The 19,790-nt window shown below is 39.2% G+C and overlaps 1 protein-coding gene across 1 annotated transcript; it reads right to left on the bottom strand.

Annotated features, from left to right (window-relative positions):
- Window positions 1-2,700: 2,700 nt before the first annotated feature.
- Window positions 2,701-19,135, bottom strand: lingo1b (leucine rich repeat and Ig domain containing 1b). The gene is made up of 2 exons (XM_063881976.1): window positions 18,886-19,135; window positions 2,701-5,105 (listed from the first exon to the last, which is right to left on the bottom strand). Exons 1-2 carry the CDS (start codon window positions 18,895-18,897, stop codon window positions 3,246-3,248), a joined length of 1,872 nt encoding a protein of 623 aa, XP_063738046.1. The 5' UTR covers window positions 18,898-19,135; the 3' UTR covers window positions 2,701-3,245.
- Window positions 19,136-19,790: the final 655 nt, after the last annotated feature.

Raw genomic sequence — 19,790 nt, 5'->3', positions numbered from 1 at the left:
CTTATTGTCATAACTGTGGGGCACATTTTCTGGCTAAAACAAGAAAATACTGTATGTAGGCAGTATTTATAAATCAATTCTTTTTTTTAGAAAGCATAGAAACCTGCACATTTACTAGTACTGTACAGCAATCATTTTAACAAATTCAACACTTTAAAGAATGCCTCACTGTTCAGCCACACAGTATCTCCATGTTGTAGAGAAAATAACAAATGCACAGTGCAGTTTTTGTTTCATGGAGTAACTCGATCCTGGAATTGATGAGGATGTCATGAAATGTAACGCTGCCTTTTGGGCAAAAAGTCAGGGTAGGGGGTTGTGTATCTATATAGCTCTGTTCATCAAAATTGCAAAGACCAACAGGTACACCAATACTTCATGCTTTACCTTTTCCATTCAGAGAACTGTGAGCTTGGTTAGTGAGCGATACAAACACCTTAAGACAAATACAGGTCTTGAGACAGACCTGACATGCTGGCTGGCAGACAACTCACTGCTCCGTAGCCTCTCTTGTGAACTAGACTTAACATGCACACCTTCAAACTTAACATTGTACATTTGCAATATACTGATTTACATTATTGCCTTACTTGTACATTTGTCGGTTCTCATTTTTGTTTTTATTTTTAAGTTCTAATTATTTGTAATTTGTTTTGTTTCTTTTTGTATTTCGCTGCTGCAATGAAAAAATGTTCCCAGTTTGGGATAAATAAAATATTTCTGATTGAGAAGTGACCTTGTACTGGTTCTACTTCTAACATCACCTGCATTAGCTCTGCACATGTCGTGCAGTGTCGTATGATATCATGATCATTTAATGTGATCATGTGTGCTTTTATAAGGCTGTCCAGAGGCAAACACATTCTTTCTTGATGTCCCTGTGATTTTTCATCAATCTGACATTTACTGCTTTAAAACAGGACCAGGCGTCTTTCTGCCTTTTTTAAGCTTTCAGTGTAATGTGTGGTCCCCCGTGTGAAGCTGGCAGTTGAATGATATATTTCTGTTTTGAGCATCTGTTATCACTACAACCAAACGTTGTGTAGGAAAAGTGGCTGCTTGCACAACCTAGCATTGCCACAGCTTACACACTTACAGTGCTTAGTGTGAAATGTTGTTATGTGTTAAGCTCAAAGGAGGGCTGAACCTAACAATATGCAGCTTAGACTGATGAAAGCTGAGCCAAGTGTGACAAAAGAACAAGGATACCATGGTAACCTGATCTCAGTTTGACATGCCTTTTTGGTTTACTGGGCACAAATACATACATGCCTCGGACAAGCGTGTGGTGTAACATTACCACCAGTTCTGTATGATATTTTATGACCACATTGGCAAGTTCAAATATGAACATTCTTCTGTAAGATGATGGTTTAATTGGTATTCAATGAAGTGTGCTTCATTTTGAGCCTCTGTATTTAAAGCAATGAGCTCTGTGGTCATTACTCGCGGCACAGGAGTAAACGTGTCTTAGAGAGGAAAAACTCATGGTCACATTCTATAGTAAATTAGCATTAAATAAGCACCCGGCAGTATAAAATGTTATTTATTTTAATAGAATTTTCATCTGCTCACCCCTTTTTTTTAAAACAAGTATTGTAAGAGTTAATGAACACATTATCTTCAGAGCAGGTCTTGACTGTGAAATTAATTAGACAACATAAAAACCCTATGAGGCATTAAACTCAATTTTACCCCTTACTCATTGGGTATTGCTCAGCTGAAAGCTGGAAAATGGGTTCCTTAAAGCAACAATTTCATAATGTCAGCGTTTTTATTGATGCACCGGTGACAATTTAACCCCAGGACTCAGAGTTCTGATGCTTATTGAGCTGCCAAATCGGTAAACAAATTAAGTTTGTTGCACTTGATGATAAATTGTTAATCCGATGAATTTCAAAGGTAGTTTGAAGAGCTGTAAAAGTCTCTTCTGGTTTGGTCACATCAAATATTTAATCTGCTCTGTTGATAGTAATATGTTCAGAAGTCACAGCCATTAAAAGCATTACATTTGTGCCATAGCATATTGTACAATAAACTAATAAAATACAGTAAGAATATTTATAGCTGAACATGTTAATACATTTAATGACAAACGTCCTTTGTGGCAGAAAGGAGCACATAATGTACTGGCTTATTTTCTTTTAGTCAGTGTGTTTACATGCACACTTCTCATTTCACTGTCACCAGATAAGTTAATACAACAGTTAGACACAGTCAAATTGAAACCCAATTGACAAAATGGCTTGTCGTGATAATAGTGGGGAAACGCTTCTGTTGGATTAACTGTGACATGTTGTTTTACTCAACATGGCGCACGATTGCAGGGAAAACATCAAACACAAAATAATGATGTCATAGGCCTCTGCCCAAAAATACTTGCAGGGTGGTGCTGATTTATTCTATCTGATTCTAAACCACCATCAGACAGATATTTTCCCAAATAACAAGTTATTTTTGCTCAACATTACTAACGTATTCCCACAACTATGCAATCTGCAATATTTTAATGCTGCTATTCTTTCTCAAAGTTTCAAAGCTGATCTTTGCAATTTCATGACTTCCAACCTCTTATCTTTTGCTATATATATATATATAATATATATATATATATATATATAATATATATATTATATATATATATATATATTATATATATATATATATATATATAATATATATATATATATATATAATATATATGATACTCATATTATACTTGTCAATTGCTTATGATGGGACTATATGAAATGGCAATATTTAAGTAACTTAATTTAGGTTCTCATAATTGATTATTGTGCTTTGTACATTAAAATATCAAAACATGGCAACAACATCAAAACAACAAGATCTTTCTCTTATTTTGTGCTGATAATCAGATTTAATCTGCAGACTAATGTCCACATTCTTCCAGACACTAACCAACATATCATTTTTGATAAACTGGGATCCATGTGTTTTTCTAAATATTACTGTCATTTAGTTTGACGAAGGAATATACAGTTGATTGCATGTTAACATACTGATAAAGAATTGCCAATACAAATATACAGATATTTGAAGTTCAACATTTGTTTTTAAAGTTTCAGGCTCTGAAGTAAAAAAAAAGAAGAGCAAAATTCAAGGGTTTAGTGTCAAGATGCGTTTGCTGCTGTGCAATTTCTACTGCTCATTAACTGAGTACATATTTTAAGCAAAGGTGGTTTGCATCCAGACTGCCGTTTGCAAGTGTCTCCATTTGAGATTCACATGATTTTCATGTTGAATTGTATGGGCGCTTCAGTTGGACTGGCCTCCTCTGGTTCCTCTTTACGTGGCACATATTCAACCTCTATACTCGACTTGATACTGTCTTTCCCTCGACTCCAGAGGAATAATATTACAAGACAGAAAAGAACAACTCCAAGGAAAGAGATAAATCCCATGGTGGTTGCAATGATAAGTGTCTTAACGTCAAACGGGAATGGAATGGTGGCCCGAGTCACATTAGCTCCTTCATCGCTGGGCTGGTTGGAAATGAAGGCAAATGACTTATTTGACTGTTGGGGCCAGTTAGGGGAGTTGCTATGCACAAAAAGGTGAGCAGCTTTGGTGTCATTGCCTGCTGCATTGCTTGCAATGCACAAGTAGGTGCCGTTGTCTTGGATTTGGGCGTAACGCACCTCCAGTGTGCCCTCACTAGACACATAAAGTCTTAACCCCGCAGTTTTGGTAGTGATGTAGTCTTTCTTAGGGGATAACCACATTATCACAGGATCCGGATCACCCTCAGCTTTGCAAGCAAAATGAACCGTAGTTCCTTCATCTACATGGCTTTCCTGAACCTTATAATCCATTATCTTTGATTTCTGGCAGATGAAATAGTCAGAAGGGAGAATGTCTGGGAAATCCTTGAACTCTTTTCCTTGAACCACATCAGGTGAAGCACACATGGGCTGTTGTCTGTTAAAGTTGAGCCTCCAACGCCGGCGAAAGACCCAGAGCAGGCGACAGTCACAGGCCAACGGGTTGTCATACAAAGCCAGAGTCTCCAGGTTTCCCACTGAGTGAAAAACAGACTCCTCTAGGGTGTTTAGGATGTTGCTGGAAACATTGAGTACACGGAGGTGGTTGAGTCCTCGGAATGAGTAGGGTTCAATGGCAGCTAATCTTCCACCGGCCAAATGAAAAGCCTGGAGCTTCTGCAGATTGAACAGTTTGTTCCCCTCCACGGCATGAATGGGATTGAAAGACAGATTCAAAAACCGGAGATGCCTTAGGTGACTGATGGCTTGATAGGGGATGACCGTAAGATTACATTTTGTGATGGACAAGGATGTGAGGTTGAGTCCATACAAGCATTTTGCCGTCATGGTATCCATGGCAGGCATTTCAGAAATCTCCAGCACTCTGAGTCGATAGAGCCTTTTAAAGGAGTAATCCCTCATGACAGTGACGTTGAGATAGCGTAATCGGAGTGACAAGATGTTGTGCAGATGGCTCAGGGCATCAGTGGGCACTGAGGGCAGATTGCGTCCCTCAATGTTGAGGCTTTCAAGGTTGCTTAGGCCATGAAATGATAGGGGTGAGATGAATACCAGGTCATTGTCGCCTACCTCCAGAGCCCTAAGGTTGTATAGTTCCTGGAACATGTAGTCGAGCAGAATGACAATTTTGTTTTCACTTATATCGAGCTGGGTGAGGTTGGTCAGGCCTGTGAACACCCCCAGCTGAATGAGCTTTAACTGGTTGTTACGCAAACCCAGAGTTCGCAGGTTCATGAGGTTGCCAAAAGCCCCTGGTTCAATGGATGAAATAATATTTTCGTTGAGTTGCAGCTCCTCCAGTTGAGGGTAATTAATGAACTCCTCGGGCCCAAGTATTTTCAGACGGTTCTTGCTAAGGTCTAGCAGCTTAGTTTCTGTGGGAATGCCCTCAGGAAGAGCTGCTAGTCTCCGTCGATTGCACGCGACTGAACGCTCCTGACCGTTGCAGTCACATCGGGAGGGGCAACCGGTGGTGGAGCCAGAAAGGACGGTGCCCAGCATGAGGATCAGGATGGGCTGCCAGCATGCCACCAAGTAGCTGTGCCCTCCTGCCTCGCCAAACACCATCCTATTGCGTACCTGTGGAGACATGGTAAAAGGGGAGTTAGTGGAGAGGACTGGTGGTGCACAAATGGCTATGACATTTTTGATAAAAGTCATTATGTCCTCCAAACAGATCAAAAATAAACATTAGGGAAAACATTGTTTAGAAAGCAGTTCTTTTACACCTTTTATGATATTGAATGAATGTTACTATTATTGTTGTGTGTCATTAATTCCTTAGATAAGCAAATAAACTGTTTTAAAGGAGGCAAACTATTAATAGCACTACAATATATTGCATTTTAAGTGTTGAGTCCTTGCCTGAATGATTTCTTCACATACTCAAATATAATATAAACGCCTAAAGTTTGTCAATGCTGTATACCTCTTAACAAATGTTATTACATGGCTTAGTTGAATACTCTATTCTGATTGGACAATTCAGAACATTTGACATGTTGTTAATCCAGTAGTAGGCCTACAGACCGCTGTCAAGGACTATATTGACCGTTGTTAAGGAGGATCAAGAAAGAGAAGGAAAAGAGGTTAAAAGATGGAGCGCTGGACGTCAGATAAATCACTAGAAGAAGACAGACAGGAATAAACACTAACAGGAACACGCTAAGGGCTCTGCCGTGTTTAAGGACTTGTTAGTGGATCAGAAAATGTGAACAGACTTGAACAGTTAGAAAACCTCAGTCAGTGCTGCCGTGCAGTCTGTGCGCCGTGGAACAGCGTTTTTTTTTTTCTTAGCGGAAGAAATACGATAATTTTTGAGTCAATAAAATAATTTCAATTAATATTGGGAGTCTGTTCGTTCTTTAGTATCTGGCCATGTAATAAGCGGGATAATGTGCAGCGAGGCGGTCCTTATGGGGAAAAGAACACCTGAGAGGCTGATCAAAATCCCTAAGCTTTGCGTCGGGCTCCCTGATCAGCCTGTCGGTTGTTCTTTTCCCCGTAGTGACTGCCTCGCTGCACATTATCCCTTACACAACTGCAATTCAATATTTTCAGGATAATAATTATTATAAAATTATTCCTCCTGAATTAGAACCCTTTAGCTATTTTCTCTACCTAACCTACACTGTGAGCTAAATACATTTCTTTGGATATTACATTTTTTCACCAGCACACCTAAACAGATATAACCGGCCCCACCCGATAGTGGCTTTGCTCACAAGGAATGAAATCAGTAAAAGGTCACAAAATACAACCACCCTGCTGTGCTTCAGACTTTTGAGTATACTGTACTGTGTGCCAATATCAGTGAACGGATTGCTTTGCTCATACAAACCATTGCTAATTAACAGCTAAAAATGCCATGGTATATCTTTTTATATGGCTGCCTGAAATGAATTCAAAATAACCTCATCCCATGCCACTGCTGAGCTGTTGACCAAGCAGTTATATAAAGCTGAGTTTGCTGCCATGCGTTGATAAATGGAAGGAGGGAGGAACTTGTCAGATAACTTTAAACTCCTCTTTGATTTTGACCCAGGGGAACTTTAACTTGCTAAAACCTTCAAGCTCTACTTCTCGCATCAATCTTGTGATTTCAGACACAGCTATTTCTGTGACACATTCTCAGAAGAGCCCGATGCGAAGTGAGAGAAATGGCACTGTCATTTATCTTTACTTTGACAAACATTCTCAAGTCCTCAAAAACTAAGAAAAACAGCGTTATGTGATTCACGAGTGTATTTATATTGCTTGACAATATCGAAGTTCCACAGTGAATGCAATTATTGAACCAAAAAGGTTAACGTAAAGCAATGTGTGAAAGAGGACGTTTTACTATGATGGGATAATACAATCTCCATCCCAATATTCATTAGGCTGGTTCAGTGGGAACTGAATAGGCACTGCATATTTTATCTGTAACTCACACCACAAAAGCGTTTCGTGAAGAGTTCTTCATATTATCAGTGTAGTGCTTTTTAGAACCTCTCAGGCTGTGTACCTCCCTTTACAAAAATGTAAACTTGATAGTGAAGATTAGACTGATTCTGCTTTTATTGTACAAACACAAATTAAAACATCACTCTCAGTGAATTAAAGTCATTGGACTGAAGCAGCTTGGATTGTGGAGTAGTTACAATGTTACAGTAATTGCAGCTTCCATTTTGCCTTCCTGCAGAAGTTTTAATTTTGGTCGGCAGCAGATGTCAGACCCATCGGTCCAGTGAGTATAAACCATTGTAGGAAGCAGACTGTCACAATAAAAGCTCAAATGTCTATCAGTAGCTCCATTGGAACCTCCATCTCCCATTAATCACGTGTATTCTCAGATGGATAACATGTGGACTGGTCCAATAGGATGGTGAAATATCATTTAAAACAGACAAGCACACATTTATGCTGTGGCAGATGCTAAACCCCGGAGTGAAATGAAATATTACTAAGATACTTGATGCAGAACACGGGGCAACATGCTTATCTGCTTGACACATAATGTGATTTTTATCTTGTCACGTCAGGCATATGAATGAAGATGAGGCTCACATGATGTCCTTGATAATCGGAAACAAGCAAATGCAAATGCAGTGGTGATTTTCTTACCAAAATACTATGCATGATTTATGATTCAGCGTGTGGTAAGGGCAGGGTTCTATCTTTGTAATCGTGCCTCACAGCTCAGAGCTGCTTGTTGTATCACCACTTTGTTTTGACCTTGAGCTGCATTTCTGAATTGAAGAAATGTGTCCTTTCAATTACTACCTTAGGTACAGTGTTCATAGTCTTTACATTTTGAGAGCAGGGCTTGAAAGGGCTGAAAATATATTTTACCCTTTGTTCTGTTGTTCCATGCATTCTTTGTGCCCACCCTATTTTTTTTTCCATTCCTCTTTTGATGGTATTGTGAATGGGAGGAATATGAGTGGACAATTTTTTTTCTCTCCTGCTCTTGCATTTTCTCTGCGGACCTGTCACTATGTCAATCTGCTCTCAAAAGCAGCTCTCGGCTCACCATTAGTCTTGTTGTCGTGAATCCCTGCAACTCCTCTCTTATGGTGCGTTGTGGTTTTATGCAGGGCAAACCGAAGAGAGGTGTGCTCCGCTAATGGGTCATTGAAATCATTCAGGCAGCACGCAGACAAATTAGCTATATGCAGTGGTGCATTCATGCCCTATGGTTGTTTTCAGGAACTAGTACATTTATTGTGCAGCATAACGTTGTAAGGATGTTTACATGAAAACTGGAACTGGGACTTTAAAAACAAAGAGATTAACGAACAACAACTCATATGGGAGGCAGACAAAATAACATGAGAAAATCCTGAAAAGGGACTTTTTTCTTTTGAATACAAAGCTCTGTTGCAAACCAATTAGCATTGCACTTCAGTTCTCTATTCACGTTATTTGTCTGCCATGTCCCTGCTGGATAGTTTCAACTTGTGACCGCTGTCATGAATCATCAATGCAGCTTGAATTCTCAGAGTATTTCCCTTGATATAATAAATAATTCAGCTTTTTGTTTTGATTGATGCACATGCAAATTGTGCTCACAGGATGTGTGTATTTGCATGCATCTTTTTTTATAGCTGACAAACACTTTTTATTGCTATTCAATAATATGAACGTTTGTAGCAGGGTCTGCATTTTGTGATTGAACAAAATCAGAGTTGTAAGACAAAATGGTCTTACTTTTGGTCTGTGAGCACAACATCTTTGGGAAACACCATCTAGCAAGGTGGAAACCGCTGCAATGTTTTTGTGGTCCACTGTAGTTTTAGTTTACTGTATCCATTTCAATCTCAATATCAAGTGAGTCAAACATGTACAATCCATGTTTTCAGTCTTTGGTGCTGTCCAGAGTTTCACAAAAGGCTTATCTTATCAATAAAGTCTCATTTCTGTTTTGCTACTTCAAGCTTCCATGTTCTTTATTACAGTCCTTAACAATTAGCCCATTAACCCGTCTGTTGCACATTAAGCTTGTTGTTGATAGGAACATATTTCAACAGCTTCTAGCTCTAATTATTCTGCCACTGTTTAGGGAATAGAGGATGAAACAGAAATGGAGCGACAGCTACAAAGTTGCAAGCAAATATGTATAGGATGCTAGAGATGACGATTGCTTCCGCTGGTGTGTTTGTGTTCAACTGACAAATGTAAAGCAAACATTTAAAAGTCAAAAAGCAAACAAACAAGGAAACATTGTTTGCTGCGTACAAATTGCAATGTTTGTGGTAGATCAGAGTGGACAAGTCTCTCTTCCTGCAGTATTTGATATATGTATGCAATATATGTTCTGTGCTTTTTGATGCATACTCAAACTGTAATCACAAAAGGTTGTATCAGTTGATTTTCTATGTAAATCCAAAATAGTTATTTACAGACAAACAGTATTAATTGTACTTCACTGTACAATATTAATTCTTACATTTTGCTATTGTATATTTAATTATTGTACATGTACACTTCATCATTCCATGCATAATTTAACTTATTGAGTTTATATTCAGTGATGTACATACTTCATCTGCACTATTTACAGACTGGTGTAACAAACTACCTGCAATATTTCACTATTTAAACTACTCATATTTTGCACTCATTTTTAGTTTTATTTTATTAGTTCTTATTTTCTTCTTATGTCCTTTTATAATATCTTGAAGTGTTGGGGGAGCTTGGGGACTTAAGATTTTCAATGCCATAACTACACTGTAGATATTGTGCACATGATAATAAAAACCCTTGAACCTTGAACCTCTAGCCTCTAGCCTCTAGCCTGAACACATCAGGATTGCATTGGAAATATTTCGATAGAAGCCAAACTAAATGCAGTTCTATACCAACAGTAATGATATTAAAAACAAAGCTGCAATAATAATGAGTAGTTGCATTTTCTTGCTCAAGGACACTTCCACACTCTCTGGAGGAGCTGGGGATCAAACTAGGACCCTGCCGATTACCTCCTGAGCCATGTTGCCCCGTGTTATGTTACAATAAACACTTGCTGGGTAAAAATAGACTCTTTAGAAGTGTATTGCCAGTTAATCTACATCCTCCAGAAGAATACACAGTCAGATATGAGAAATCCCATGGAAACAAATCCTCCATGGAAGCCAAAGATAAAGGTAACAACCCCTGCAAACTTAACAAAGTAACAGCACGGCCTAATGCTCCCCCATGCCAGGATCAAATGCTTAGCGAAGGACAAAATGGTTCAGTGCATGGGAACTCCTCCTGTTGAGATGCAGAAACACACCTGCATGGGGTCAGCATGCTCCCGATCTTTCTTTCTTTGACAGCAGTTAGCAGGGCTCTCAGCCACAAAGGCTGCACAGAACGTTCCCATACCTACAACCTACTTATTTTGGACATAGATGGTGTCAAGAGAGATTAGAGGATTGCGGATAATTAAAGTGATCAATATGAAGGACAAGCAAGTGCACCGAAACTTCTGTATTGTTCATGCAAATATGAAAATATTTAATTCGTTGTCAGTTTGTTTATCTCCATAACAGAGAGTCAATTATCGTACTGTAGTTCTCTGACAGCACACTTCAAAACAAACCTGCTCATAACACCTTATCTCCTATAATCCAGATTATAAATGTCCGGTAGCCAGACAATTGTGTGGAGTGCAACTGATTTACACTGGTATTCAGAGCATGTTTAGCTGTGTCAAGCAGCTCTAAAGCCTGCCGTGTTGGTTGGTCAACCGACAAATGTCCACATCATTTGCACGCCACAGTTTTCACCCTAGTTATCTAAAGTTTGGCATGGAGGTCAAAGATTTGTAAGGTTGGGCGTGTGTTTGGATGCATGAACTCGAGAAGCAGTTTCACATAAGCTTAAAAGGTTGGGAGGTGTGCACCTGCAGAGCTCTGGGCCACTGTGAAATATGTCTACATACAGTAATAATGATACTGGACCTAAGATTATATTAGCACAGAGAAGGTAGGGAGAGGAGATGAAGGGGTTGAGTGATTTAACTAGGAACTATTTAAGTTTAAGCAGCAGCCGCGTACACATCAAAACCAAAAGAGTGCAAGGCTCAGTATGAAAGTGTTGGTCTTAGTTTATCTTGAGGTGGTGTGGAGCAGAGTGGATAAGAAAAAGAACCAATGCAAAAAGTGTGCTTATCCAACAACATTGAGGCAGATACTGAAGCTTTGTCATTCATGCTGGATAGTTTTCAGTTTGACAGGTGAGACTGTAGATAAATGGTCTCTAGGATACTAGAAGAGACAGAGGAGTTGCTGATAGAAACGTGTTCCTTACCTAAACATCCCTGTGGTTAATGGAACTGAAAACAACAGTCTCCATTAGGGGGTCCATTTGATTCTGTCTGTCTCAAAGTACATTTACCGCACTCTGATCAACACTGCATTCACAGTCAGGAATCACAGGTCTGCGGGCTGCTGGTGTTGAAAGCTTGCTAAGCAGGTTGTCTGCTTTTATTGTAATGTACTACTTACATTACATTACACTACTTACACTTTTAATAAAGCAAAGGAAACACTATTAGTACCATCACATGAAAAGCTGTTTTTGGAATTTCATAAATACATGATTAAAGGGATAATTTCGCTGCATGAGCTTTTTAACAGTGAGCTTTACTACCTATTTCAAGGCTCACCATGCTGCGTATGAGCTTTTGAAGGGGAGTTGTTCAAGCTGTACTCCTGTAGGGGCATACCCCCTAATGTTAAGTTTGCATGCTATGTATGCGCCTCCACAGGACTTGCGCAATGTTCAAAGGCAACCCAAGGTGGCTGGCCAATATCAAGTCAGTGAGCATTGCATCTTCCTCTCATGTTCATCATCTTTACTACTGATCTGGAAATAACCTGCCTGAAGATCAGAAGGCCCCTTTCATCTCCTGTGTGGCCAGTGGATGAGACTAATCATCTTTGATCCTCAATCTTTTTTAGTTCACCTAAAACAATTCATTTGATCCTTTTTAGTGAGTGCCTCACCTTTTATGTCCTGTTAAGCGGTAGTTCTTCATTAGCTGCCACAACTTTTGTTTGTAACAAGGCATGTTACAGAGTAAGAATGTTAATGATGGCTGCTAATGATCGCTTCAGTATTAGGATCAGTATTTAGAAATAACAACTTCCCTACTTCAACAACTCAAAATCTCTGCTGTAAAAAAAGCCCCCTTATGATTGGCTGGAAATGCAGCACTAAATAAAAGAACTGCCATGGAGCACCGCAAAAACAAGCATAAAGACACACCCGGTACCATAGTGCGAGTCACTAAAAGCTCTCCGAAAACCCAGACAAAATAAAAAACTGCGTTTCATATGAGCCCAGTAACAAAAAGCAGAACTTGCAGAAGGTGCAACAAAGACAACTTTTTGGTCCTTATGCCACAACAAAAGTCCTCATGCTTTATTTACTTCATCAGTGTTTCCTGATTTCTTTCCTTCATGGTGGTGCAATGTGTTCTTATTTGACGTGAATGTAAGCTCTGATTAGTCTGCCCGCTGTGAGTTTAGTCGCAAAGTTCCTCAATTGTCAATATGCCACAAGAATCCGCAAACACCTCGGAGAAACCTCTGCCATACAGAAGGCTCTTAATCCATTCATTCTTAAATGTCGAATCCTTACCATCATTGTGGTAAAGAACAACCAATAAAGTATGTTGGCATCACGAAAGCGAACAATTGGAGCATTATCGAAATATTTTATTGTTTAAGCGGGAAAAACAATCATTTACAAAAAACACTCTGCAAACAAAGTTGCTGTTTTGGAGTTAATGGCTGGAGGCATTTAGAAAAACAAAAGAGGAAATCCTATGTACTCAAGCTCTAAGCTGACACCTACGTATCACACCCTGAAGAAGACTCCAGCTGAAAACAAGTGGGTGTCAGCTATGCTTGAATAAAAGTGTTTACTACACAGCAAATCTTGGGTGCCTTGGAGTTATGTGGTTTATTTTGTCTCTTGATTGTATTTGACACGAATCATAATTTTTAGAGCTGTTGACTTCAAGTTTTAGATGGCTTGACAAGCAATTCTAAAAATAAAATTACAATGCACACAACTCCAAATGAATCAAAATGCTATATTTTAGTAAATGTTTTATAAAGTCTTGTATATATTATATTGTATGTACATGTATATAGAGTTCTTCTTTCACTATTTTCATTTTTTATATTATTTTATGGTTTTATGTCTTATATAACTATGTTGCATTGTTGGAGGAGCTTGGGACTTAAGATTTTCATTGCCATTTCTACACAGTAGCAATAAAGCCTTTGAATCTTGTTGACAGGCAAATAGAAAATGCTCATACTCACTGGCTGGCTATAGACCTAATTATGTTTTACAGAAGGATCCAACTGTGTTCATACTGTAGATGTCTATTACAACATGTAACCATCATTAAAGGATTCTGTATGACTAATACTTTCTTAAAATCTAAAAGATTAGGATCATTTGGTGAGTTTAAAATATGAGCCGAGGTTTCACTAGCCCATAATGGGTGTACTTATTAGCATAGCATATTGTTAGGGGTAAGAACCAAGCTACTATAAACTAAAGCATAGCACACTCTAGTGTGTGATTTGATTGTACTTTCAGTGGGTCTTTGTATTAACTAATGAAAACCTGTTTTGAAGATTTGGTGGTTCTGTTTTAAAGCTAAACCTGGATTAAGATCTCTGCAGGACTTGCTTGGCCGTGTGAGAAACGGTCCAGCAGTCACTTTCGTTTTAGCACTTCTTTGGTCTTACAACTGGTGCAAAAAAAAAAAAAAAGAAAGGTTCTCCATAGGTTCCTAAATGTATGTTTGGCCGTGTTTATCATGCACTCGAATCTGAAAGATGCTGACTCCTTCTCTACCATTTCACACCGGGTCAGTAGAGTACAATCAGTGTGTGGGTGATTTTGAGCTAGAAGTTTTTGAACAGCTGCCCACGGTTTTATATGGGGGGGTCAGTGAGAGCCAGAAGGACTCAACCAGACGGGCTGGTGAACCAAAACTATTAACAGGAAGAGGCTCAAAGAGGCTCAGAGCGGCAGACGGTGCTATTCACTCTCCAAGATCAGCAGAACTAATAACCCTCTTTACACTTAAAATATTGCTTAATGGAGGTTGAATTTGCCAGCCAAAGACGTTTTTATTTTACATTGCATTATTTATTATTACATTTGAGATCTAATTAAAGATGTTGAGATATTTTCATCCTATTGGACTCATTAACAGGATTATTCAGACACATGAGGAGATGTTCAAACGGCTAAATGATCCCTATACTAAAATATTGGTAAACTGGCGTTGGATGAAAATGTGCAGTAAATGAAACCTGCTTCTTTGTAATACTACTAAGAGGCTCCTCTCTTCATTAACACCCATTGCTCTGGAAAATCAAGTAGGATAAGCCGGAAATTACACAAACCTTTATTCCCTATTCACCATCAGGGAATATAAACATGTTTTGGCTTAGATAATGAAAAAGAAAGTACTAAATGCCATGCTAAAGGCAATTTTACCTCAGACAAGCCTCTAACAGCCTTTTTATAGCGGGCACAATAGGAGATTTTCTCACCAAATAACTCAGGAAATGATCCCCCGCTACATTACAAATATGATACAAGAAAACTTAAACCATTCATTTTAGCACCGTGTTTAAAATTGCACACCAAAGTCCAAGCCTCGGTTTCTTTGATTGAACGCATCAGCCTGGGTTTTGATAAAGAAAAAACAGCATATAGATTCCAAAGGCCTAATAACTTACTGCCCCAGTCCTTACAGTTTGAGAATACAGAAAGAGAAGGCAATCATTCATCATCTTCTTTCTTTCAAGTGAAAGGAACCAGACCTCTGGTGTCCAGTTATAATATAAATACCCACCAAACAAAAGAACCAGATGAGCAGACAGATGATGAATGAGAAGGGACAGTCTTTCTACTGTGATCACATCCAATGTATATTATTAAAGGCTCTGATAATGCCAGAGCATGAATCCAGCCAGGAGCTTGCACATGAATCACTCCTCTATCCTACCAGACCCTGACTGTCTCATATTTAGCATAAAGCTGTTATTATTAAATTTAAATGAGGAAGGCTGCTGCAAAGCAGCCGGACTGTGACCTTCTGAATACATTTGTAGAAATGTGAGTATCCTGTGACAGATCTGCCTGCGTCTGTCACCTCGCCATACAGCAGACACTGTACACACATGGGGTCTGCCAGTCTTCACCACAATCAGTTTCACCGTCTCCTTTTCAAGGTGGCTGATGTTACCCAGTATGTGGCAGCATCTGGATTCCAGATGGATCTTGTTTCACAGAATGCTTCAATAGTAACACCATTATTTCCGGCTACTTTTTACATCACTTCTTTCTGGGGCATCGCAAATGAACTGTTACGTGCAACACTGCCCTGATTTTATCTATAGATGAAATGGGCTAAATTCAAACATGAGGAGAAATAAATCATAAGAGACCATACAAAATCCTCACATGAATCTGACATTACTCACTATGCATTTCTTCTTACATAGAGCATATGGTGTATGATGAACCCTGAAGCAAAACAATCTGCTTTCATTTGAATCACTCTTGAGCTTCCCACAAATGTTGCTAAATGTAACTTCCTCCAATATTGGATACGTTACCAATACTAGTATTCAGTTTGAACTTAAACAACCCTAATCCATCTGTAAACACATTACTTTAGCTGTTATGATCAACATTTGATCCTACTGGGGGAAATTGGCTATTGTTCAGTGTTATGTAGATCACTCTGTAACAGAGTAGTTAGCGTATGACAGTATGGAACAAAGCGCTGTGAAAAAACACTGCTTTGATTGTGTGTAGCTGTTCTATCAGGGATTGAATAAACTGGAGTATAGGCTCAACTGTATTACGTGTTTGTGCATTGTCTTTATATTAATCAATGTATTACAGGAACATGTAAGTGATCATACACATTTTGTCAGTTCTGTTTGAATAGATTGGATCAGCTCACACAGAGAACCTTTTTTTCCTTGAGCTTTTTGGAGTGAATTAAGTTCATACCACATTATGTCTATTATTTTTCAAGTACACACACTATCTATGAGGAGCATGAAGGTCAGAACTTTTCAGGATCCTTTACCACAAGCCCTCTTTGCTTCAATGTTTGTGCTTGATTATAAAGTTATTACAAGGCCTAGTGCATGCACACACATGCAGTCATCCTCAAAGGATTGTGGGGCTTATCTTCGGAACCGTAACATCAGGCACTACAACTAAGAGCATTTCAATATGTTTGACATTCACTCAGACTGAATGTCATTCATTTCTTAATCTTTATGAGGTTTTGAAAGAAGCTTCAAATCTGTGTAGTCATGTTTTATTATTTCATCACCATAAGAAATCCTTGGAGAAAGTCCTTAATTTCTGAATGATCGTATTGAAGGAGTTAGTAAACCAACCTTCTTTCACAAATATAATTTGTCAGTTTGTGCCTTCCAGTTAGGTGACCACCCTGAAGAAGTTGTTTTGAATTTCTTAGTGCCAACAAAACATTAAATCTAAGACATGTTGTTAATTTGGAAATCTATATTAATTGTTCTCATTACATCTTTACTTTTAGACTTCACATTGCTTCTGACATATTGAAAATATTTGTCCTGAACCAGTCAGAAACAATCTTATGCATCCATCACTGGAATCTTATTTTACAAATAGTGTAACAGTAATATAAGTACGACTTTGCAACTGCAGAAACTCTTTGCCTTGAACACAATGAAAAGACATAAAAAAAGAAGCTGCTCAGCATTCAAATGTACATTTAAAATTGGATGTTCAACATTATCATTGGAAACTTCCAAATATCAAACACAGCGCTACATTTTACCCATAAGGCTACTCATAATTGCAGCTGTCATGTACTGTCGGTTTTTCTGTGCAAAACCAAAGCAATTTGTTGTGTAAACTGAACCTATCCTTACGTTAGTAGTTGCTTAATAGCTTTTCATTGATCACGTTGATCATTGGAACATTTAGAGATGCTCAAAATGGTTGCTAGTCAAAATGATTTAACACTCAGCTCTACTATGAAAATCATAAAAGCTGCTAAACTAGATATTTGTACATTGATCAAATTGTTCGTGAAAGGGTGCACTCATAGTAATGAACCGAGAAGAAGCCAGCACCTGCAGTTTTCATATTTGTGCTTTTTTTCAAATCTTTTGCAACTTCACTGTTTTCTTCAGTCTCACAGCCTCAAAAGCGTGGATTCCAGGATTCCACTCCAAAGGTTTTCAAAAACTGAAACCCATTATATTCTACCTGCCCAGTAACTCATGGCAGATAAACAGAGTTGCTGTCTACCTTGTGAACATATAATAGCATTTAGCAGCTTAATAGACATATTGAGGTGTTGGTGAAGAAATGTGATTCCAATTGAATGATAATGTTTCTCCATTTCCGCTGAATGCATACTGTAATTGGGTAACTTTTTGTAAACAATTCTGCAATATCTTTATATGTAGATAATGTCAGTGTTTTTTGTGTGGATCTCCATTAGCTTTTACTGCGAAAAGCCAGTTGAATATTGTGGTAATGCTGATGTTGATACCACATCCATTAGCAGTGGATTTTCAGTGCGATTGCAAACAATGAGTGCATTTTATCTTCTCCAGTCTTGAAATACAGCTGTAACATGTGCATGAATGCACCACAAGTTGAAAAGTGCGAACAAAACAAAGAAACAATATGCAGATTGTCCAATAACAATGAGTTAATTTTAATCATCAAATGTAATCATAAATTCCAGTCATCAACATGCCTCGCTCATTTCACTCCGATGAAAATTTTGTGGAGTGCTTTGAAGATGCGCACACACAGTGACAGGCATTATTAACTACAAAAAAGAGAACAGATTCTAATCAGCTGTCATAACCTGATTACAGGGCTCCAATTAGGAGCTTTGTTTAGCTCATAAAGCCTTGACGTGAAGAGCAGACCCTTCACTCAGAGACTGCCGGGGCTCTGTGGCTTGCAGAGGTTGTTACTGTGCAGTTTAAAAAAAAGAAGGAGAGTCCTCTCATCGCTCCCTGCCTGCCTAAGCGTTGCAGCCATGATTATAAAAATGCAAATATAACAAGCAATAGAAATTAAACTACGAGAGACCGTATGCTTGGCCCGCATAAATAATCATTGGGCATCATTCCCCACACCCACTCTACCCATCACCCCCCACTGCCACCCATCCATCTAACCTGTGGCAAATCTAATACCTGTATAGGCTCCTTCATACCCAGTTGAAAATAGCCAGCAGCAAAAAGGCAGCTGAGAATGAATAAGTGTGAGTGCTAGATGAGTTTACTGGCATTTGAAGGAAGATGAATGTTAATGAGGGCAGGCGAGGAAGCGTCGACAACCTCCCTGGCAAAAACACTTTGGGGGGGAACACAAAAACAGACACACTCTTAATCAGCCTCACACCTTCTGCTGTGATGTAAAAAGGCATAGGTGTGTTTTCATGCATCCATGCACGCATATGTAATATAATATTTATAGCATATACCTGTGTTTATATCACTCACTAATATCTAAGCAACAGTACATACTGTACGTTTTAAAATTGTACATGCATGTGTGTGTTCCATAAATACAAACCCAGATTTCAGAACGCACAGCAAAATGAAAGCCATCTGGATGACAAAGCACAAATAAGATCTGGAGCCCTCCTCAGTGAATAATATTCCCTCTCTCCTTCCCTATCATTTGCCTTCGATACACAGTTTTATTTCTGACATTAATTTGCTCCCTGGCGATCCTCTGGCCCCTCCACTGCACCATAATAAATCTGATCCAATGCCTCAGTGCTCAAAGCCCACCATAGAGACCGAGTACTTACCAGGACTGTCATGCAGAGAATTCTAATTCAGGCAGCTCCATGTTGCCAAGGAAATTCAAAATGCCTCCGAACGCATGGAGACAGGGATGCAGGATTCACGACAGGCTGGGTTCAGACAGGGAAAAGGGGATATATGCAGCACTGAGAATCCCCCTTGTCTGAGGGGCATTTGAGAGAATCCTCTGTCCTCTCCAGATGCGCTAAATCCGGCAGCACTGATAGGCTGACATGTAAACACACAGGCAGCTCTGCTGGCTCACACACGCTTGCATACATGCTGCACCTAGCAGCGACAGAGAGGGTAGAAGGAGGGGCAGCTGATGAGGGAGGTGGAGGGAGGAGCTGCAGTGTGCTAGGAGAATAAGAGGCACACAGCACACAGGCAGCGAGAAGAGTTGAAAAGAAATGGAGATAAATGTTCTGATTGCAGTGGCAGCTCTGATTTTTGTGTACTGTAGTTTCCTTTTTATGGAGAGATCTGGTTAGCTGCAGGCTGCTGTGATAGAGAGGGAAAGCAGAAATGGTGTGTGTTTGTGTGTCGAGCAAAGAAAGGAGGTGATCAACAAAAAGTGATGTGCAGTTATAAAGGGGAGGAGTGAGTGATACAAGGATAAACGGCAAATTAAATTCAATTTGTGCAGTTTGCAAACCTTTGCTGGTAATGACAAACACCCTGAGACTTTAGTGGATCAGGATGGAGACGTTTTTTCCGTTTTTAAAGATTTCTTGCCAGAGTTCAGGATTAACGCCACCAGTAGTGATGCATGAGGTAATCATCGCTCACCTTTGCTGTGAGGAGTGGGGGCTGGGGGTGAGATGTACAGGCTTAACGGTGCTAATGGGTATATGGGGCTGGCACACACATGCTGGCAATGCCAAGGTAGCTCCGCAGTCGGGGACTGTTT

Source organism: Eleginops maclovinus, chromosome 4 (assembly GCF_036324505.1).
Source record: "Eleginops maclovinus isolate JMC-PN-2008 ecotype Puerto Natales chromosome 4, JC_Emac_rtc_rv5, whole genome shotgun sequence".
NCBI classification, from domain to species: domain Eukaryota; kingdom Metazoa; phylum Chordata; class Actinopteri; order Perciformes; family Eleginopidae; genus Eleginops; species Eleginops maclovinus.
Note: the sequence above shows the minus strand (reverse complement) of the source record. Positions and strands in the feature narration are given on the sequence as shown.